General features: G+C 43.9%; 1 protein-coding gene across 1 annotated transcript in view; it reads right to left on the reverse strand.

The window, feature by feature from the left end:
* ADARB2 (adenosine deaminase RNA specific B2 (inactive)) overlaps positions 1 to 23,105 on the reverse strand; it is a 1,587,200-nt gene that overhangs the window by 630,120 nt on the left and 933,975 nt on the right. The window contains exon 3 of the mRNA XM_069648017.1: positions 662 to 1,569. Coding sequence (XP_069504118.1) covers positions 662 to 1,569 — 908 coding nt within the window. The remainder of the gene's footprint in view (positions 1 to 661; positions 1,570 to 23,105) is intronic.

Raw genomic sequence — 23,105 nt, forward strand, 5'->3', positions numbered from 1 at the left:
TGACCTTTGACCTAGCCTGGAGCTACGCCCCTTTGTCCCGCTCCTCCCTCCACGGCCCGGCCCCTTCAAGGAGGAGATGGTTCCCCCAGTAAATGTTTCCCATTTCCAGCACTGGGCATAATACTGACATGAGATAAACAAAATAGTCCACTCACATCGGGAACAGAAAAAACAGAATCACATAATCTAACGATCTAAACACAGTGACAACATTTGTAAAAAATATATTCATTACTATATAGAAAATCACAAAAACACATTAAATTTGGATATCAGCCAACAAAAGAGGACACAACACAAAGAAACCTGCGGGGAAAAGTAACAATGTAAGAAGCAATTGGCAAGACTGGTACAGTACACATAGTCTGGGCAATTTGTGTACCTGCTCCAGAGTGTAAGAAAGCAGAACAAGTGTGAACCTTTCATATTCACTCCACTACCATTCTCATGAAAGGTCTTGTTGGTGTGACATAGAAGGAAATGGATGCCAATACAGCACATTTAACCACATGGAGGTGTTGCCCTGCTCTCCTCCAGCTCACGCCTGGCTTCTGCTATAGCGTGGGCACCGTGGCCAGACCGCTCAGCAGGCAAGGTCAAGGAACAAGCAACATTCACCATGCAATACTTTCCGCTTCTTGCCATCTCCCTGGGCTCTCACCTGTGGCAGCTGGTTACATTTACTCCTGCTGGGAAGGTTGCTGGTCAGCCGGATGTTAAAGATGGCCTGCAGTGCGGCTTGTGCTGCCTGAGATTTTGCCTGCTTCTTGCTGCGTCCCGAGCCTTCAAATGTTCTGCCGTCCACTAGCATTGCCATCACAAAATTCTTAACATGCTGTTTCTTCACAGTCTCCGAGAGGCAGACATACCTCAGCCCCGGTCGCAGCTCATTTAACATCACCACTGGGTTCTTCTCACTCTCAGCTGGGGACGCCATCTTGTGCTTATTTTGTTTGGCATGGCCCATTAGGTCCAACGTGTGGCAGAGAAATCTTCCATGTCTATAGGCGGAGGAAAGCAATTCGTTATCCACGGGGTCACATCCCGAGAAGTCCTCGCTGTGTGTGGATGGTTCAAACTCCTTGAACAGCGTGTCCGGAAAGTCTGCCTGGTCCGATGTGAAGTCTGTGGATGGATTCACGCAGTTCCCCATGACGAACTGAGCCTGGCAGGCGTTCGGGAACTGAACAAATGACTTCAGGGCCAGCTCGGCTGCCTTCATTTTTGCTTTCTTTTTTGTGGGCCCTTCGCCTTCAAACGTAAGTCCATTCACTTCCACGGCGACAGCGAAGACGGGAGCGTGCACTGGGCCTGTCTGAGATACGATTTTATATTGCAAACCCGGCTTGAGTTCGTGGAGTTGGACCAGGGCGTTCTTTGGTGTCACCGACCAGGAGAGTTTCTTCCAGATAAGTTGAAGTTTGCAAAAGGGTCCACTGTTGCCCTCTTCGAGGGGCCTTTTCCTTTTTACGTTGGACAGGCCTCCTCTCATTTTATCGCCAGATGACATGGTATATTCTTCTATGTTGCCAACATGTCGGTTCTCCTTAACCTCTGCACTGCTGGTACCTGTGCAAAACAGAAAGAGGTTGTGTTCTTATTAGCATGGCATAAACACAGGTGTAAGTTACAAATGGCAAACAGTGCGTCATATAATATTGCACCTGCAGGGACCACATATACTTCTGCAATATTTTTAACTAGTCAGTTTGCACCTGTGGGGAATTTGTCGAGTTCATGTAATCTGCACCACTGCAGAGAAAGTAGAGAACGCATGTTTTCCTTCATTCATACATGTTTCCAAATTAGTAAATGGGATTCATGCTATAAAACAGATGACCTACATAAACGTCGGTTAGAAAATAAACAACATTCAGGTGGGTTTGCGTTTAAATCTCTTCTCTTCACATATTGTGGATAGAGAAAGGCCCCGCATGTCATTTATACATCTTTAGCATTTGATTGGAAGTCAATGGTTCCTAAGAAACAGCGTCACTGCCTGCTCTTGGTCTGCAGCTCCTTATTGAAACTACACCGCGTAGCATGAGTCATGCTTTGGGCAATTTCCATATGCGTTTCTTAGGCCTGAGGTTTAAAAATATTGACTACCCTACACTACTTAACAAAGCGCTCACTTTTCTGGGATTTGATCCCCCTCCACTTTTTTTTTAGGTATATTGGTGGCAAGTTCATGAAGCAGCAGTTACTGGAAAAAGTCCCCCAAAATGACAGGGAGAAAGAGAGGCTCAAAAACAATAAATACCTTACGAAATGGAAACAGACTTTAAGGTCTGGCAAAAACCAGTCAGAGATATTGCGTTACAAACACCAGAAAACAATAAACCGTGAGAAACGGGATCTTGAAGGCTAAAAAGCAGTCGCTTCATGACAAAAGAGACTGCTCCAATTTTCATTGGTCATTCAATGTGTCTATTTCCCTGAAAGAACCCCTGTGGGAAGGGAGAAAGGGGGAGTCAATCATTCCCTTCTTCTGGGACTGGCCACCTCCTATTTCCTCTCTGAATTTGGCATCTATTTGGCAGACGTCCCATCCCTCCCTCCAAACACACAACACAGTCCTCAACCAATGGATGTCTTTATATGTGGGTTTTTGGCTAAGACAGGGAATGCTATGGAAGTCCCTGTTTGATCTGCACGCCCCCATCCTCCCCTTTGAGTTAGGTGCATTATGGGGCATGTATTAATGGGGTACATATTTACATAGAGGATCCAGAGGAAATTCTGGGGTCTGTAGGCATGTGTGTAAGGATCTATGCCCAGAGCCATCAGAGAGTGGAATAATTTGGTAGTCCAGAACCTCGAAGTTATCAAAATGTCTTCCAAGAGGCCTTCAACAATAATCTCTGCTGTTGTTAGGATTTTTCGGAGGAGCAGAAAATCCTCAAGAGAAATGACGAGGTTAAGGAGAAGTAGGGGGTGGTAAATGTGTAATCACCGCAAGTGGAAAAAAGATCCTCCACTGATGATGGCTTTCCACGTTGACTCGCTCACTTCCAGTTTGTTTAGGCTTGTGGCCTTTATAAGACAATAGAATTACTTGGCCCTTGCCTGACACTGTTTTTTTGGACTCTTATTGGGCCCTGGATATAGTTTCTGGTTCCTGCCTCAACTCTGTTTCTGCGAGTTTCTGAGGAATCCCTGTTCATCTATTACATTCTGCATTGGTATTGCACCAAAATAACGAAAATAAAACGCTGAATGTGATTTTTCTGCGACTTAGGCATGATAGAAAAGGATGAATCCCAAAATACTGAACTAGATGAGCAGGGTTTAAGGGGTGTCCCTGCTTACATAGTTCAGCCTTATGGGCTTCAGGGGTTGCGTGGGTGCCCCCACATACATTACATGCAAAGTGGGGGACAAAATAACAAAATCTGAAAAGCCTGAGTTTCAAAATGCGACCAAGTCGACTTTGCAATTTTGAAACTCGAGCTTGTTTTGGAATTCGGTAATTTAACGTAGATCCCCTGCATTCCCGTTACCAGGCTCCTCATTACGACCTTCAATTTTGTGACCTGACCCTCCTGTGTGCATTCTGGAAAACAGTGTTTTTCCCTTTTGACAGAACAGCCCTCCATCTCTTATTCACAAGCCTTCTTTATTGGCCTTCAGCCTGCTCTTTCCATTGCATGGCTTCTTCCACTGTGTGGCGGAACTGGGCTCCGGTTCTCATGTCCCTGCTCAATTCAGAGTTGCTGTCCTGTCCATATCTCCAGGTGCTCTCCAATGTTGCTTCTCCCTGCACTTGGCACTCTAATTTCATTGGGTTGAAGAGTCCTCAGAGACGACACAGAGGTTTACCCTTCATGGGTCTACTATGTTGCCCACTGTAGAGTCTTGACCTATTACCCTGTGTGGATTATATCTACCAGCCCAGGAGAACTCCCCTGCACCACCAAACTGCATTTCAGCAGTTACAAGAAGAATGGCTGTGCTGGCTCTGCTGAGCACATATTCCCCTGCATCACCAAAATGGTGTTTTAGCAGTTGCAAAAATAATGGCTGCGATGGCTCTGCTGAGCGCATATGGGGCGAGATGGAACATAGAACACCCCGAGAATGGCTGCATTTATTGTCTGCATGTGCACCAAAGAAAAGCCTGGCTCAGCGCTGCTATGCTGCCAGCCCAAGACTTCCAACTGAAAGAGAAAATGTTCTGTGTTTAAAATGACTTTGCACTGGTACTGTGACCATCTGTTCAACATTACACAGTTTGGTTCCAGTAAAACACATCCATGCCCATCTATATTCATGATGAGCACCATCAAAGCAGGGCCATTCCTCCCTGAAAGGCATTGTGTTTCAAGTAAAAACTGTGAAAGAGCAGAGAAATTTGTTTCAGGCCGCATGGTAAGCATTTACTTTTGCAACAAATTAAAACAAGCAAAACTCTTCACAAGAAGCTCTGTCTCTCCCTATGCTTATGTCAGTTTCAAAGAACCCTTTTCTTGAACAGATTTCTGTGTATTAGAAATTGACCAGAACTATGGAAATGTTCAGAATGAAGATGCGAGGAAAATCGCATTTGTAAATGACCAGGAGAAAGTAAAATGAACCTGTGTTGCACTGCTCTTCAAAGCAGTGACTTAATATTGTACATACTTAATGGAAATAATACTGTAACATGCCCAGGAACAAAACTATATATGTTGGGAAGAAAAGCTGCCAAAATATAGGTAAATTGTACTGTGTATTTTATTTTTCCCCCCCACAAAAAGAATTTCAACATCCTGGCTAAACCCAGAAATTGCTGTCAAACCAGTTCTTGCAAGGTGGGCACTTATAATGTACTAGCCCCAGGGGAAAGGAAATTCTTTTACCACATGAAAGGCCCAGAGGTGTGGGAAGCGGCATTACTGCAGCACGGGGCAATGGACCGCCCTGTCACTGAAGTGTGAATTCCTCTGATACCTCTCCTCAGCTTCAACTGCCTAGGATCAAAGGGGAGTCATAGCAACCTCTGGGCAAAAGTGACCAGAGCATGACATTTGGCTGGGTCGTTGGAAGGACTGCCCGCTTTTGGGAACAAATGTGATTGAAAAGAGTTTTCATATAAAGACAATTATGTCAGTAATCTAAAGAAGAAGTAATGTAACATTTTGACAACTTGAATGTAATGTTTGCACCATCAAAATAAGATGATGTGGATCTTCCTAGCATGTGGGGGATGTGAACGGCATTTAAGTGACATTTCTGGGGAAAGCCTAAATGGTACAGTGATGAAACTTAAATGAAAATATGTGCAACATTAATAAGCATCAGTTTACCCATTTGTAGATTTTTAGGGGAAATATTTGCCATAGAAATTGCAAAAGATTGCCAGAAGGAGTAAACAGCATCCTACAAACTTGGGGTTTGGAATAGTATGCTCCATGCGAAATATGGTATTTGCTTATCTAATTTGTATAAGGGAGACATTTATAAATATGAGGGTTTTGTTTCATAACTGGTTTTGGCAAAAGTAACTGTGGTATAACAAAGCACCTCATAAAAACACACACACTAAAACTGAGTCACTTCCTTCATTCCAATCTGCTTACAGGGAGGCGGCGACATTTACAGGCTGATTGGGGGAAAGGCTGCTGAACCCTTTTGGGATTATCCAGTGACCAGACCTGCTTTGCCCAGCTGATGCACCCTGCTGTCCACTGTGACCAGACCCGGTTGCCTCGCTGAGTCCTTAGAGGAGAGCCGCCGCTGCGCAGTGACCAGACCCCTGTCCCGCTGTCCAGAGACCTGGCTAGCTGTCCAAACACCCCATTCAAGTGCTTATTGGAGCATTATCCTCCGCAGTCACCAAAAAGCTGCATCTGTTGCTTTGTTATCTTGTATTATGTCCAATCCCGTAGAAATCCTATAAATAACCTAGTACTTTTTTAAATTGTCAAAATCCCCTATGTATCCTGTTCTTAGGAAAATTAGCACCATTCTTTCCAAATCATTTCAGTCTGTTTTATAAGTCCTTAGTACTATTTGGAATTAATTAATTATATCCCATTAAAGACTCATTCAGCATGAATGGGTTAACATTGAAAATTAACCTTCTCGTGGGCAGTGTCCTTCTTTAATAATATAGCCACTAAAAAAAATAGTCTCAGTAGAACCTGTCCTTTTTCTTTTAAAACCGACTTTCATTATAAAATCAGAGTTTTCCCTTCCGTTTAAGAATCCCATACTGTCCCCATCAAGAGTCACCCTTTCACTTTAGTATCATAACTGTTATGTGCATGTGTCCTTCATCAGTAAAACTGATTTTCGATTCTGTCTGTTTAGCTCATTTCTGAAATTGTTTGCCTATTTTAAACCTGTGAAACGAAGCAATTGCAATTTTGCCACATGGGATTCTTGCTGCACTGTTTTTTCCTTCCAAAGTCGATTTTCTAAACTGTATGCCCGTTGTTAGTACCTTGCTTTGTAGCTTGCGAGTTTTTCAAGGGAGCTTAATCCGATTTTAGCCTCCCATTCAGCGGTGATAGGTTGGATTTTCATTCCGATTTTTGCGTAGTATACCTGACTCGTTGCTACTCCTCTACACCCACACAAAATGTAACATGAGTTTGAGGGAGTGTTGCAGGGGGAACGCCTAACAGTGGTGCTATTTGAAAATACTACCTAAAAAGTAATCTTGCTTTCATTCATTTGTACATTGAGTATTGGATGTCAGAAGGTTAAACTAAGTGTATCCTATCATTTTACCATGTAATTATCACCACACCGGTGATTACTGCCCTATATTGAATTTGTTCGACACAGGTGTATGTTACGGGGGGTGTGAGACAGGTTGGCTGCCTTCTAAAAAAATGTAATCTGAAGGTAATAAACTCAAAGTGTTTTAATTGTACGCTGCATCCCTGACCAGTAGAATGAGTCCTGGTCGGAGTGTGCCACATCTTAAAATCCTTAACACCTATATGCATCTACATCCCTTGTTAGACCTTTCGTCACAGGTACATGCTGGGATTCCTGGAAATGCTTGTTTTTCCCCTGCCCATTGGAAGAGGTTTTTTTTCTGTAGTTCAAGGCAACTATTTGTTTGCCTTCAAATGAAGCAAGGAAAGCTATTTTCATGCTCTTCATGAGAGTTATTTGGCATGTTCAACATAAATGCCAGACATCTCCCACAATGCACTAGACTGGTCTATTTAAAAATCTGGAGTCCTCACGACATCCTCCAAGATGCAGTGTTTTGGTCCAGGTCTAATGGAAGACCTGGAACAGGAATAGGTATACATATGCCTCAATATACAGTGCTGGTCTTGTCAAAACCCTGGAACAGGAATATGCACTGATCCTTCTTGAGACAGTGTTGCTGCATACCATGAAGGACAAATACATCTCCCATAATGCTATGAAATAGTCAACAACTTCTTCGAACATTGATTCGGAATGTGCAATGTTGTGTAGGACCCTCCATACTGAGTTAGGCAGAGTGCACTGTGAAGCATGTACCTCTCTATGGGGGTATCCTCCATAACTATCTTTCACTTCCATTCCCTCCATAGTCATTAACTTGCACTATTGTCTATTTCCCTTGTATAGGCAATGTGGAAGCTGCCTATACTTATCATTGAGCACTCAAAATCAATATAAGGGAACTCAATGACCTAAACTTATTTTTTTAATGGTTGGTGTGTTACAAACCTTGCCCAAAAATTAAAATTGCTTCCATCCATCTGCCGGTGGTGGTAGAAAGGGCCTTTTTGTCTGGTAGGGTGCCTGGCTTACCTCCAGCATTTAGCTTAATGTAACCAAGGTGCCCCACCAGCACTCTCGTAGTCGTGCGGTCTGGTACAGTGCCAGTATCCTCAGATACCAGCACTTTATTACCAGATCGCCCCACTCGGAAAGAGCCCCATTGTCGTCTATTGTTAAGCACCTCTCTTTTCGGCAGGATGTTCCATCTCAATCTCATGAATAGGTCACGATATTTGGGACTTGGAAACTTAGAGAGGTAGGCTGGAACTTGATTAATGGGTCTATTTGTTAAATCCAATTTCAAAAGAGTCTTTTGGTCTGTGTCCATATCCAATCTAGCCTCATGAGCTGGTTCTTTACCTTTCCTGGGTTTACCAATAAGATGTTGCATGTTAAATCCAGCTCACTGAGCCCATCCATACAATATTGTTTCCATCTGTCAATGAGACCATCTCCTCATACCTATGTTCTTCGAAATCTCCCAGGGCGCAAGGATGTCCATCTCTGTGCATTTCCAGAAAAGCGCCAGAGATTTCCAATGGATGATCGAGTGCATAGGCTGCAGCCCCAGTTCATATCTAATAAATTCAATCGGTAGGCTATTCAGGAGATGGAGGACCCTTATACAATAGTATCCCTCCACCACCTCTCAAAAGCTGGTCATTTCCAGAAAAGCGCCAGAGATTTCCAATGGATGATCGAGTGCATAGGCTGCAGCCCCAGTTCATATCTAATAAATTCAATCGGTAGGCTATTCAGGAGATGGAGGACCCTTATACAATAGTATCCCTCCACCACCTCTCAAAAGCTGGTCAAGAGATTCATGGCTGCTTCCACTCAATATGTAAGGATTGGAACCACCTTCTGCTTACAGAAGGTTATACTCGGTATTATTGAGAATTTCCCATACCTTTTTTGGAAAATTGCTGCTTGCGCAGTCAACCTTTTACACTTCAGTCTTACCACCTCCTTTCTTTGTTGTTCAATTTGACCGGGAGGATAGCTCAGCGGCAGCATGCTCGACTTGGAAACAAGACGACACAGAGAAACACAGGTTCGATCCCTGGCTCCGCGCTTAGAAACCTCTGGGTATTAAGTGCGTTATAAATAACCTATCATATCATATCAATTACACTAGAGTGAATGGACACTCCCAAATTTGTAATTGACTCCACATATTCCAGCCTCTCATTTCTCACACACCACTTATTACTAGGTCTCGTTTTTACATGGGTATTCAATAGGACCATTATTCTGTTTTTTTTAACATTTACCCTAAGACATTTCTTTTAAGGTAAATTACAAGTTGGTTCAATCAACGTTGTAGCCCAGTTGGCGTCTGGTCTTTCATGACCAGGTCATCTGCATAGATAATGCATGGAAGTTGCTGACCATATATCTTTGGAGGAAATGCTTTAATCTCTACCTGATTCACCGCCAGATCTGACAAATAAACATTAAATAATGCTGGGTCCAGGGGGCAGCCTTGCTTAAGTCATCTGGAAGTTGGAATTTATTCTGAGAGGACACCATCCATAGATAATCTGACCTGTATTGTCGTTGACATATACATGGCTTTGATCGCTTCCAAGAGGTTCGTCGGACAATCCCAGTATGTTAGTTCATCCCAAAGCTGCTCCCTCGGAATGCTATCAAATGCCTGTTCAAGGTCTATGAATGGCAGGTACGTTTTTGTTTTGCTCTTAATTGCCCTCAAGTTATGTAAGTTTAACAAAAAGATATTCAGGCTAGTGCCTACTCCGTTGACAAATCCAGATTGTCTCTAATCCATGTGACCCGATAGTTTAGCCCAATGATTTAAATGTTGCAACAAAATTGATGCAAAGACCTTGCCCAATGGATCCAAGAGGGTGATCGGTCTATAGTTATTAGGATCTCCTCGATCGCCCTTTTTGAATATTGGGAAGATTACTGCAGATTTCCATGAAGCTCGGACTTCTCTTGCTAAAAGAATTCTTTTGAAAAGCATGAAAGATAAATCTGCCCATGCGTCTGGATTTTCTTTCAAAACATTATTATTGAGTCCATCTGGGCCAGCTGCCCCGTGATGCATTCAGTTTTTTAATTAAGAGTATAATGTCACCCATATCAAAATACATGGACCTTTTCCACCCACAAGGGGGGCCTTTGCCTTAGCTGGTTCCTCTGGACCCGCAAACAATGTTGAACAATGGGACACCCACTTATCCTCTGTCATCGTAGAGGCCATAACTGCCGATTGGTATGTGGCGTTATTATTAATTAGTGCCCAAAGGTCCTCGTGTTCCTTTTGGTAATTATTTTCAATATTTCTTCAGTGTCTCGTTGATACCTCAGGGATTTAGTTGAAATGCGCCAGTTTTTATATTGTTTCCTCTTTTTTTCAGGATGTTTTTATTGCCCAACTGCAAGTGGTTAATTTTCGTTAGATCCACTCAATAAACTCTCTTCACTTCCCTTAGTTCTTTGTTAGAGCAGTGCAGTTTTTTTGCCCCTTGTCTAGGGCCCCCCTTAGCATGTATCTGAAATGTCATTAACAGGCCAGGCCAGGCTCTTCACTTTTCAGGCCACTTTTAAATTCTTCCACTATTTTGGGGACTGCTCTTGAGGGGATTCTAAGACGAATGTCTAATTCGATGGTTTACTTCTACCTGCTCTTTCAATACTTTCTGTTTCAAGAAGACACCCCCGATCAATTTAAAGTTAAAAGGTGGTGGTCACTGTTTGCATTGGTTTTATCATCAATGGGATATCTAATTTGGTCATATTTCCTGACACACAAAAGTAGTCCAGCCTCGCTTCCTGGTCCCCTCTGACCCATGCTACTCTAGCTGGGATATCCCCACATTCATACCATACTTTCTCGTTCTTTCATAATCTTTATCGAAACACCATTAGTCCGATCAAATGTGATTTTTTTTAGTGGCAGTTCAGTGCTACTCGAGTTAGGGTCAATAAGTTGCCTGTGAATTTCAGAGACATAACTTTGCCAACAACCATGGAGACCTGATCAACGGGACCCATATGGTGGTTATGAGGCTATTTTTCTTGATGGAATTCTTGTTCTCCATTTACTTTAATTTGAAGAATATCAGGCTTTTCTGTAACTTCAAACCCCAGAGGCAAAAGATCCAGCATTGCATCCAGAAGTGTGTTTTTAACAATATGGAAGATAAATGCAAGGTTACCCAATCCAAGCAAGTTTTGTTCACAAATTGAACTATCTTTATGTCAGTTAATATTGCCCAATTTAGGTGCGCAATGTAACAATTTCAAAATGTTCTTCCGATTTAAAATTATCCCATCACTGGATGGAATTATCCTTTCAATTGTTACTGAGGATTCAGGAGTTGACCATGGTAAGTTCCTAGAGTTTGCGTGGTGAAATGTGCCATCCTCTGCATAGTTCCAGGACTGAATTTAAGACTAGTTGATTTTTCTATGGACAGTCAGATCTTCTCGCCATTCTTGTGAATGAATGCTGTTACAAATTCTTTCTTCTCCTTGTCCCTGAAGGTTTTAATTAGAGCAGATGATTTGGCGACAAGGGCACGTCTCTTCTCTTCCATCATTTGAAACTGAGGCATGATATCTTCCTTTCCATAATCTATCACAATATCCCAGCTCTCAGCCATCGGATTTCCTAAGAGGTCGGGCTGAAAAGGGTAGAGATCATCATTATCATCCACCCAAGTATATGTTTGATTTTGTGAATTCCGAATCATAACCTGCCGATCCTCCAAATAGGTAGACAGATCCAATAACAGGAGTGTCTCCATATTTTCCTTTTCCTTTTGCTGCAAGGCCTCTTGGAACATTAATGACGGCCGGTCAATTTCTGCTTTGCAATCAGATTATCCTCATCCTTTTTCTGTGGGATCGTATGAGCTTTTTTATGAAGCAGAGGGGTCATCATATTTTGAAGAAAAGCCTTGATCCATTAGATTTTGATTTGACGATCAGTTGCATATTTTTGGGGTTTCTCTTCTGTCCCCCCACATCCCATCTTGGATATTAGATTTTTCAAATATTGAGAAGGCCTTCCCATTGATCTTTGGGGGAAGAATGTCAGGGACGGGCATCAGGTTAGCGGGGGCAATTTCTATTTCCTTCGTACCAATGCATTGTAGTACAGCATCCACTTTGTTGGGCCGTTGGGCCCCTTGTAGGTCTAGTAGCACCTCTTGCCTTCCAGTGGCATCTTCTTCAATGACCTCCAAATGAGTCTCACCAATTTGGCAGGAGTTGCACTCTCGAACTAGAACTGCAGGTGGTATAGTACTACCTGTTAGTGTTACAGAATTAAAGACGAGTGTGTCCAGTGTATCGTTCCCGCTTTCTCTATTATTTGAATTAAAGCTCTTCCTTTCATTAACTTGGCCTTTTAGCAGGGATTCCATTTGTTGAAAAACCCTCGACCACTTCAGTGCTTCAACTACCAAAGTCATCAAATTGAATTTGTCGGCTTCTTCACCTCTAGCCCGTTCATACAGATGTCCTTGCCACTGCACTGTCGATTCTGCATCTCTGTGAAGTATATTCTGAATGGTCTCAGAAAAAGACTCCAGATGTATGAATCATTGCCAGTAGGGTTACTTGATCCTTTATTGACTCATTCATGGATTCATATAGTTTGATATATAGGTTCAGTGCTACTGCCAATCCTGCCATAATAGTATTCTGTATTTGGCACAATGTCGGGGGTGGGGTTTGGAATTCATTTTGTTTCCTACTGGCTGAAGAAGATATCCTCCTTCATAAGGATGAAGACGACTCAGATGAGGATGATTGAGAAACATGTACGTTCCTTTTACTTCCTTGTTGATCATCACATTCAAATTCTTGCCCATTCAGACCTCCGTTAGGCGGAACTTCATCAGATGGTAACCATGGTCATTCTTCTTCCCTAAACGGGTGCACAAACGACCTCTCCATAAGTGTATTTTCCTCCAAAGCAGTTGAGTTGGCCATTGAGGGAGTTGAACATTTCTTCTGGGTCAAGCCACTCAGCCTCCTTTGCCAATCTATTGTGGTTTTAATATCCGCAATGTCACAGGAGAGCTGCGCCACCAGAGCAGAGTGTTGTTGAAGTTATTAAAGGTGGAGGCCTGCAATGGAGAGAACACCCTATCTTCCTTAGCTTCTGGCTGCTTTAGGCCTGCATATTTTGGGGACTCAGGCCTAATAAAAACATCGTCCCAGAAAGCAAGATCCACTTCTGGGCCACGTAAACATTTTCACAGGCAGCACCCCTTTAATGCCCCTCCTTGTAGCTGTCCAAATACTCTGAATAGTATTGTGTCCCCGTCGGGATCAAGGTGGTTAGTTCCAGTGCTCCATTTCGTGAGTCTTTGCAGGCAACTTCATCAAGGTAGGCATTATCAATGAACATTGTTTGCCGTTGTCGGAGGGTCGAATGTCAGCCATTTTTCCCAGGCTCATGCACAAGTCCACAGTACGCTCCCCATTTTGGGTGAGCCCACCCGGTCTATCCAATACTTCTAGCATACACGTTCTAGGATATCTGGCATAAGGGAGACCTCTCATTAACCCTATCCCCTACCATCTGACCTTTACAGGAGAGCTCCTCTGCAATAGGCATGGTTAGCTTGTTAGTATCAGATTCTCGGATGTTTCCTGTCCATGTTAATTCCGAATCAAGCAGGGGGTGGAAAACGGTAGATAAAGGCTCCACATTATTGAAAGCGTTATTTAACGCAGCCTCTTGTTGTGTTTTACCTATCCTCACTATGTGGCCATTCCCTGTATGTATGTGTGCCTGCGTCTGGAATGTTTGGTATGGAGTGTTCTGGTTGGAATGTTTTGATGTGAGTGCCTGTGTTCCTATATTGCCAGTTGGAAACTTAAGCTTGGCACAGGGGGACCGGTGGATGCTTCTATCCCATGTACTTATCCCATATTATACCTAATGTACTTACCTGTGTTTCTGTGAACCTACTAAATCTACCTATACTAAACAAAGCTCCTGAGTGGTTATTTCTAACCCCAAACCCACAACCTAACATTGGCGACGAGGATCTTGGAAACTGAAGGGAGCAGGAACATAAAAGGAGCAAGGACGCAGGTTGTACAATTAAAGACTGGTACCAGGAGACAAAGGGGACAAGGAAGTTGCCCACCAGGAAGAAGCAGGAACAACGGAGGCATCCACCGGGCCCCCCCTGCCCCAAGGTAAGCGCGCCCCACATCTGCATTATTTAAGGCAGGCCCAGAACTTTCATAGGGGGGCTGCGCTGCGCGGCTGTATCATTATGGAAATGGCCAAGAGGTGTGCAGTAGCCAGTAGTTACAGCGCGTAAAAGGGCCGGGGGAGAGTTCATGAATAAAAGTGCCCAGCATTGCAGAAGAGCAGCAGAATAGGCGGTTGGAGTGACACGAAACACTTTGGAATTTGTTTAAGTGTCTTAACGTACTGGCATTTCTCTCTTGAAGAGCCGTGTGAGAGGGCAGTCTGTGTGGTCCGGTATGGAGTGCAGTCATGACGAGGTGACGGTTGGCCAAGAGAGCTCCGTTTGTGGCTCTGCTCATCGTTAAAGTGGTGACGTCACAGGGTGGCTGAAGGTATCAGTGATGATTGCTGGCACAGAATGTTCGTGCCAACGTTCTGGGACTCTGCAATGGAGAACATCTCATCATAGAAGGCAGATGGAAGTTTTGAAAAGCGCACCTTTTCGACGTGCTCGAAGCGTGTGTTATTTCCGGGTCTGAGGTTTCATTTCATCTGCTTGCTAAGAACTATTCATCAGGGAAGAGTCCGGCAACAATGGCAATACGTCGGACTGCGAAGGTTGTACTATTATGGTGTGGAAATGACATCGGGATCAGAGTACTCGTTTGTGGCATCGTATGGAATGGATATTATTCAAGTGCATCAACTGAACAGGCTGCTGAATCGGATCAGTTTGTTTTGTTTTGCTTAGTACATATTGTGTCATTGCTGTTTCGTGGACATCAGGTACTGTACTAACGTTTTCTTTCAATGGATATGGAAAGCGATTTGTACGGCGGGATAGTAATTACATCCAGTCTCACCTGACATTGACCTTCTGAGTGGTCGAGTATTTAAATTGACTGAGAGTAACATGTTATTAGCTGTGCAATTTTTATAGGAAACCAGAGGTCAATACATGCTAAAAAAAAAAAAATGTTTTTTGGGAAGTGCGCTAATATTGGAAAAGTTGTAGTGCATAATGTGACATTTCAATGAATAACAATGTTTTTGTGGTGGGTCACTTATGTTTGACAGTCAAGTGGTGATTTCAGTTCTGCTGTAACATATGAGTGTGGTGCTGTCACAGGGATGTGTGTGTGTGTGTCTGGAAACATGGTGATTGCAAAGTGGCCACAGTTTTATTCCATGTAGTGGAAGTTTGTTCCCAGTCTAGTCTAGGCAGAGCTTTGTTATTTGGCATATGATGGCTCCATGGTGGGCAAGTTATTATGTTGGAGCCATTTACTGGTTTGGTGCCAAGTTAAGTGGTGTTTTGTGTTGACAAAATGTGATTTTGGGCGTTTCATGGTGCCAATGTGTTTATGGCAAGTTGTGAATATTGATTGGTCCTACTGCTTTTAGAAGAAATGTTCAGTAATGTTTAAGTTGCACTAACGTGACCATTTCTCCACAGGCATTTATTTTTCGACATATGCTCTGATGGCATGTGTGAGAGTGAGAGTGCTAAAAAAAAAAAAAAAAACATTTTTGAAATGTTTTGTTATATTTGGGTCTACTGCATTCCTGGGAAATGTTCAGTCATGCTATGTCTTACATTAATGTAACACATTTTTCCCACAGGTGAAAGACCTTGAAAGAGGTTGCAAGTGTTAAATATTGGACTCAAGTGTAGGATTATCATTTGATTACCATATTTTATGCCAAATGATTCTTAATGTATTGTTTGGGGAATGTGTGTGAGGTTGCAACTGTTATGTAGCAAGCGATGTATAAGTGCAATGCATAAATGTTAATTCATATTGCCGATGAGTGCGCAAAGTGTTGCGGGATGCATTTGCCGGTGTTTTGGAGCAAAGAGTTTTACGAATGTGGTAGTATGTTCTATGGTGAGCATGGGATGCTCAATGGTGAGCATTTAGTTGCTCAGGCATGGTGCCTGGAGTGGTGGAGTGGAGGTTACTAGTGCAAGTTTTGGTTGCTCTATGGTGAGCAATGGGATGCTCAATGGGTGAGCATTTGGTAGCTCAGGTTTGGTGCCTGGAGTGGTGGAGTGGAGGTTACTAGTGCAAGTTTTGGTTGCTCTATGGTGAGCAATGGGATGCTCAATGGGTGAGCATTTGGTAGCTCAGGCATGTGCCTGGAGTGGTGGAGTGGTGGTGATATTATTGCGTGTTTTAGTTGCTCTATGGTGAGCATGGGATGCTCATTTGGTGAGCATTAATTAGCTCAGGCATGTGCCTGGAGTGGTGGAGTGGTGGTGATATTATTGCGTGTTTTAGTTGCTCTATGGTGAGCATGGGATGCTCATTTGGTGAGCATTAATTAGCTCAGGCATGGTGCCTGGAGTGGTGGAGTGGTGGTGATATTATTGCGTGTTTTAGTTGCTCTATGGTGAGCATGGGATGCTCATTTGGTGAGCATTAATTAGCTTAGGTATGGTGCCCAGAGTGGTGGAGTGATGTGAGCATTTGTTTCGCTAGTAGAATTAAAATATGCTTTAGGCAGACAAAGGGGTAATCCCTGTAGGTTGTGGTAGCACAACCTGTGGTAAGTGAATGATGATGTAGGGTTTTTGTTGTGTGGTTGGTGGAAATGGTTGTGTATTAAATTGCGGGCTGGTTCCCTGGAAGTTGAGTCCATAATAAAGGCCTGTTATGGTTCTGGTGATTGTTGGGAGTGGTTTAGCTATTGTTAGCTTCCAAAGGATTTGGTAGGGGATAGCTTTATGCTAGGAGCAGTTTGCTGGATGGGTATTCAGAAAGATAGTTTTTTTATATATTTGTTAGTAATGCTGTTCTTTCTGTTTCTTCCCTTGATTGCATGGTTATGTAAGGGGGGAGATGTGTTGTGTTTTACCTATCCTCACTATGTGGCCATTCCCTGTATGTATGTGTGCCTGCGTCTGGAATGTTTGGTATGGAGTGTTCTGGTTGGAATGTTTTGATGTGAGTGCCTGTGTTCCTATATTGCCAGTTGGAAACTTAAGCTTGGCACAAGGGGACCGGTGGATGCTTCTATCCCATGTACTTATCCTATATTATACCTAATGTACTTACCTGTGTTTCTGTGAACCTACTAAATCTACCTATACTAAACAAAGCCCCTGAGTGGTTATTTCTAACCCCAAACCCACAACCTAACACCTCTTCCCATCTTTTTACTTGGCGGCGGTTGGCCGACGCCAGTTCTCCAATTTGACGCCTCGTTCAATTCAATGTATGTCAGGTAAATGTGGCTACTTGACTATAGAGGGACAGAGTCACAGAGGTTCAAAGCTAGTTTTACCTTGTGTATGGCTTCTTTCACGAGCTGCGTAGTCCGTCGAAAAACTCTGCTGCACAACCCCGACCCAAACTTTCTGATTACGCACCCCCCCTTCACTACTCCAGAAAACCTTCACCCCATACGTGCACATGAAGCAATAGGGTTGAACATTCAAATATCTACATACCCAGAATATTTGGATGTAAATACAAAGGATTTGCTGGGAACAACAAGGTGATAAGTTCAATTTTTGAGGTGGAAGGAAGTGAGGGGAAGCAGCAGTGGCGGGAGGGAAGAGTTGGGTCAAGGTTAGCGCAAGCAGATTGCAAAGAGGGGTGAGCACACGCTCTTAAGGCAACATCGGGGAAGCTCGGAGGGAATCCCAATGGGATTGGGAGGGTATCACAGGGAGATTTCCCACAAATGCCTCTCGAATTAAGTAATGTAACCAGCGCCTTGATGCCTCTGGGTTTAGAGCTCTTTAGAAATGCATAAATAATGTGTAAAACATTTAGAAAAACTGCTCAATTTGTAATGAACAATAGCAACATATGATGTTATCAGTGGCGTTTTGTGCCAAGGCAGTCTTTATTCTGGAAGATGTAGTTCAGCTTGGGGTCTTCTATCCTGCTAGGTAGAATCCACCCAGAGACATGTTGTCCTGGGTGAACGGTGGGAGGGGGTGGGGGTCACACGTACAGAGGTCTGGGCTATTCTGTGGTGTGAAGTTCTGCTAGGACATCTACCCTAAGTGAGTCCGAGTGCATTCTAGTACGGGCATACACTGGCTGGGTCCAGGTGCATTCAGGGTCGTGTAGCCCTTTTGGGCAGGGCACTGAACAGAGGGAGACTATGTTTTTTTGGGCAGGCAGTCTTAAAAGGGCTTCCGTACTTTGTGATATGCAGTGTGCTCTGCATGTAATGTGCCCAGGAGCTATGTGTACAGTTTGAAGGGGGAGTGCATTAATAGAAATGGAAAATGTGCATTCCTTGAAATGTGGTCTTGTGTGTGATGCGGGGAGGCATCTGAACTGTGTGTGGCAGAATGCCTCTTGTGACATGCAGTCCCATTGAGTTAGCTGTATTGAGGGGGGCGATTGGTCTTTTGAAGGCATTTTCGTTAAGTGAGCAGCAGTGCATTCTGGGATAAATACACTGGTGGTTATATATAGTATGAAAAATAAGTGAATTCGAGGCACAGTAGCTCTTTGGAGACCACTATACAGAGGTAGAGTGCATTCCCACGCCCGTGGCCCCCATTGTGGATTTCTAAAGTGAGCATGAGAAGGTACTGTATAGTCTAAAAGCAAATATGTAATTCAAATAAATGGAGCATTGGCAAAAACAAGTAAGGGATTTTTATGAGATTGTGGGATTTGTGAAATTTAATTGCAATATTGAAGAGTGACTGGAATTGAACTATGGATCGAGGGTTGGGAAAGCATGTATGGATTATGACAATCACTAAGCAATTACAAGAAATCGTGCACATGCATAAACCTGTACCACTAAAATGTACTCTTTGTTCATAATCAAGTCAATTTACATAGGAGGCTGTACCTAACATACAATTCCCTATTCAGCATACAAGCGGACCCTCTAGATGTCATGGCTGTTCAGACCAGGAATAGTGAGCCCTCACTAGGGGTGAACCAGACCATTTCTGAGGGGGGAGGTGAGGGAGTAGTTGAGAGGGAAGGGGGACGGGCATAGAAAAGAGACAGACAAGCAGGTGGCTATGTACACTAAGGTTCCATGGAGGGGTTGGATAATAGTAGTTTCAGAGGCGTATGTGTTGTCTTTGGTAATTGGATCATACAATGGATGACCTAGAGAAGAAGGACAAGAGCTACCCATGATAGCACGGGATTCTACATGAAAGCTACAGTTGTAGTACTAGAGTTAGTCATAGCACAATTGTATTATGGCTTTGAGATGTGCTCAAGTGTTACATTGAAGTGTGGAGGTTCCTTCACAATATAAGGTTCTTGATAAGTAACTTGGGATTTCCTAGCCAACTGACAGAAGTTTCCGTGGCATGATTTGACAATGTGCAGGTGAATGCGGGGAGCACAACGGATGTAAACAATCATGCTGAAAGGCCTAATGTGATGAGATGATGATTAGAAATGAGATCTTAAACTGATGGAGAAGCAGCAGAGATACAGACATTCTTGGTCTAATTTTATTGATACTATGGACTCAAAAAATCCCCCATCTTTGTTTTATTTTTGGGATTGTCAGAAGAAGCTTCTGAGAAAAAAAATAACTGTATGGCGGCAGTCGCCGCCCTATAGTTAAACTGAGTCGGACTCCCATAGATAACCTGAAAAAATGAGTTGCTAATAATGTTTGACTTGTGCAACGGATTTGGTTGAAATTCTGAAGATAACTAGGCACGCAGAGGTCCTCCCTTCACCCCCCAGACTGCACCTTTTGAGAATGATTAATTAAAAAATAAAAAAAGTTATTAAAAATGTATAAGGAATACAAAATAATAACCAAGGGTATTTGTAGTTCATAGCTGAGACTATAGAAAAAAAAGTAACGGGAGAAAAAGACATATTTATACAGCTACAGTGACTTCGGGGTGAAAAAACACTGGCCATGGTCAGTGGCACGACTGGCAACTGGGACTACCATCCATGCAGTAACCGGGCCGACCTTGCTTAGTTTCAAAGCGAAGAAGCGGTCAGCCCTCTCAGGCCATGTGCCTAATAAATGAGCACAAGTTACAAAACCAATTAGAGCAACATGGCCTGATGGGGGCCATGGCTAGTGGTCTGATAGGGTTCTAAAATATGCACTGGGCATGTCCGAAGGCCATCCTCACTGGCCATGCCCAAAGGGCATCCTCACTGACCATGCCCAAAGGCCAGGGATAGTGGTCTGGCAGTGTTTTAAAATGGACAGTGCGCATGGCCTTCAATCGCTCCCAGTAATTTGTAGCTAAATCATCAATAATATTATGTCTGATGCCATCACAGATGTAATCAGTGCTGTAATATATGATGTAAACAGTGATGTCACCAGTGATTGCACCAGTGATTCATCAGTGATGTCATAGATGATGTAATTAGTGATGTCACCAGTGATGTCATCGGGGATCACATCTGTGATGTCATCATTGTGGTCACAGGGTGCACAACAGGGAGCACAGAGTTAAGGTAGCTTGAGCTGAATGTCAGGGGTTTTGTTGCATTAAGTTCTCACTTTAACATCCCAGCAACTAAAGTTTTTCCCTTGAATATGAAGAAATAAAAGTAGACATGTTTTAGTCATTAAGAAATTGCAACATAACCTAACACATGACCTAATGCACAGATCTTGCAGTACTGCGCTACTGTTAAAAGACGTCAGCCCAAATGCTGGCTATCCACACTCTGTACAGTGCTCTGCTGCTCTCGAGCTAGGTCTGCGCTTTAAACAATAAAAACAAAATATATATATTTTTTAATGATAATAAAGTTTTCATTAAAAATCCAGAAAGAAAATGTGAATTGTAGACTTCTTTAAGAGTAATTAAATGGAATGAAGAGTTATAATAAGACTTCTTGCTAACAGGCCACTGGCTGCGGAAATAAAAGTCCAACATTCAACATTGTGTCTCTGCATGTGCAGAAATTGACATTTCCAAATGACAGAATATGTGTTTTGTTTACAATTGGCACCATACAAACGGGTGTGTGGCAGTGTTGGTACGCAAAATCACTACATTATTTAACATAAGTCAACAGTTGAACTGGAGTTCTTACAAAGTAAGCCACAGTTCCTGAAAGAAATGGGAATGATGAAAGTGTCCCCTCCTTGTCCATCTCACCATAAAACTCATTCACTCTTCAGAGAAGAATGAATTCTACATCAACCCCGGCACACCGTCATGGAAGAAAGCAAATGCTCATGTAGTAATATTAGCAAACCACAGGCCACTCGCCGGCATCCTGTGAAGGACCATGGACTGGAATCAGTGGTCATCACTTCATTCATTGCCTATTGCCTCAATCTCCACTCCCTCACTTCCAATCCGGTTTGTGCTCCATTGTGGAAGTGAAGAGGCCATACTAAACATTCAAGAGGAACTCATAAAACAACAATGAAAAAGGCCTGGAACTGGGCCATGAGCATTCTTGACTCTCTCAGAGCTTTAGCATGGTAGACCACACAGAGCTCGGAGAAGAGGGCAATGCCCTACAATGATGTGTGTTTCCTTCCCTGCGGCATTGCTCCAACAGATCATACTCACTTTTTCTCTTTGCACCAACTCTAACATTAACTGCAAGTTCACACAGGGCTAAGCCTTCTGAAGATCCTTGTTAAAAATGCACTTAGGATCGGCCACCAGGGGGCGCGCGGATGAGTATCTCTCCTTCGTGAGCTCCGTCCCTGTGGTCCCGAAAAGCGGAATGAGCCCCCGCTGATGGATCCCCCCCCACGAAAGCTTGAAATTCTGTGATCTGAACGGACTCCCCCGCAACTGAGAAAAAACCCAATGAAAATCGAACCCGCTTTGACCGAGAACTCGGCAGTCTCAGAAGTGCCTAATCACTGCGCCACGGAGGGCCCGAAGTCTGGCGTAGTCCGGCCCGTGCGATAGGCATTACCTGCGGTGCGCATCTGTGACCTAAACTGTGGTGGTGATCCCTCACCCGCGTGAGATAGCGGGCCCAAAGACTCCAAGGATACCGGGCGACTGCACGGGGTGAGTGAGAGACTTTTACGCAAAACTCTGCGGCACCAGAGCCCGTGCCTGGCGGTGCCGCGTAACATGCATGACCCTCCGACCCGACCTGCACAAAATACTACACCGGAGGAAGAAGAGCGGTCGGTTGGACTTCCTCCAGAACCACACATATCCGCCGTTTAGGGTCGGAGCTGCCCCACATCATACGAAGTGCTGGAGACCGGAGACAATACAGAGCCCACAATCCGAGCCTCCTCATAGAGGGTAGAGCCCCCTCCTCAGGGGCGTGTGCCTCCTCTACTCAGGATTGTGTCGCATGGACCTACGCCATAAACTGGCCAGATTTGCCTACGAACCGTACGTCTCGCCTTGCGGATCTACAGGTGCAATGACCACGGACCCATCAGAAGCGGGTGCCGCCGCCACCAAAGGTGACATCGCCACACTGTTGAACGAAATAAAAAATATGGGAGCTAACCTCGACGGCAAGATTGACAAAATCACACAGAGGATGGACAGATTCCAAGAACGCTTGGAAAGTGTGGAAAATAACCAGGCCTCGATCGACACCCTTGAGGTGCAGATGGACGTACGATCCGAAACATCGAAAAAAGAGAAGTTGAGGCGAGGCTTAAGATGGATGACTTAGAAAACAGAGAAAGGAGAAACAACCTCCGCTTTTTCGGTATTCCGGAACGCGAAGGTGAAACTGAAAAAGATCTCAAAGACACCATCCACGACATCATTAGAATATTGACCGCCGATGAAGACATCGACGAGCCCAAAACCGAACATATACATAGAGCCGGTGGACAAACCGGCGGCCCGCGGTCTGTTCTGGCCAGGTTTCACCGATATCAAGACAAAGCTAGAATTCTGGAGAAGGCCAGCTCACAATGGGAGGCGCTCAAATCACCATCTTCCAAGATCTATCCTCGTTAACTTTAGCCCTGAGACACCTCTGCAGCCCCCTCACGAAATGGCTCAAGGAACAGGGTACAAGGTATAGATGGGGATACCCCTTCTCGCTTACATTCGAGCACGACAGCAGGAAAATAGTTCTACGCTCTGAAGACGAGATCAAAGACTGCATCGCAGATCTCCTCGGTGCGGACCCAAGGAGCAAGGAAGGCGGCGTTGACGGACGACCGGGATCGCAGTGGGAGCTCCAGGGCCCGAGCGTAAGAGGGTAAAGGGATCGAGAAAGTTTAGACGCCCCAACAACACCCCCGATCATGATTAACCAAAAGA

The sequence above is a fragment of the Ambystoma mexicanum genome, chromosome 2q, assembly GCF_040938575.1.
Source record: "Ambystoma mexicanum isolate Mex_15411 chromosome 2q, UKY_AmexF1_1, whole genome shotgun sequence".
Lineage (NCBI taxonomy): Eukaryota > Metazoa > Chordata > Amphibia > Caudata > Ambystomatidae > Ambystoma > Ambystoma mexicanum.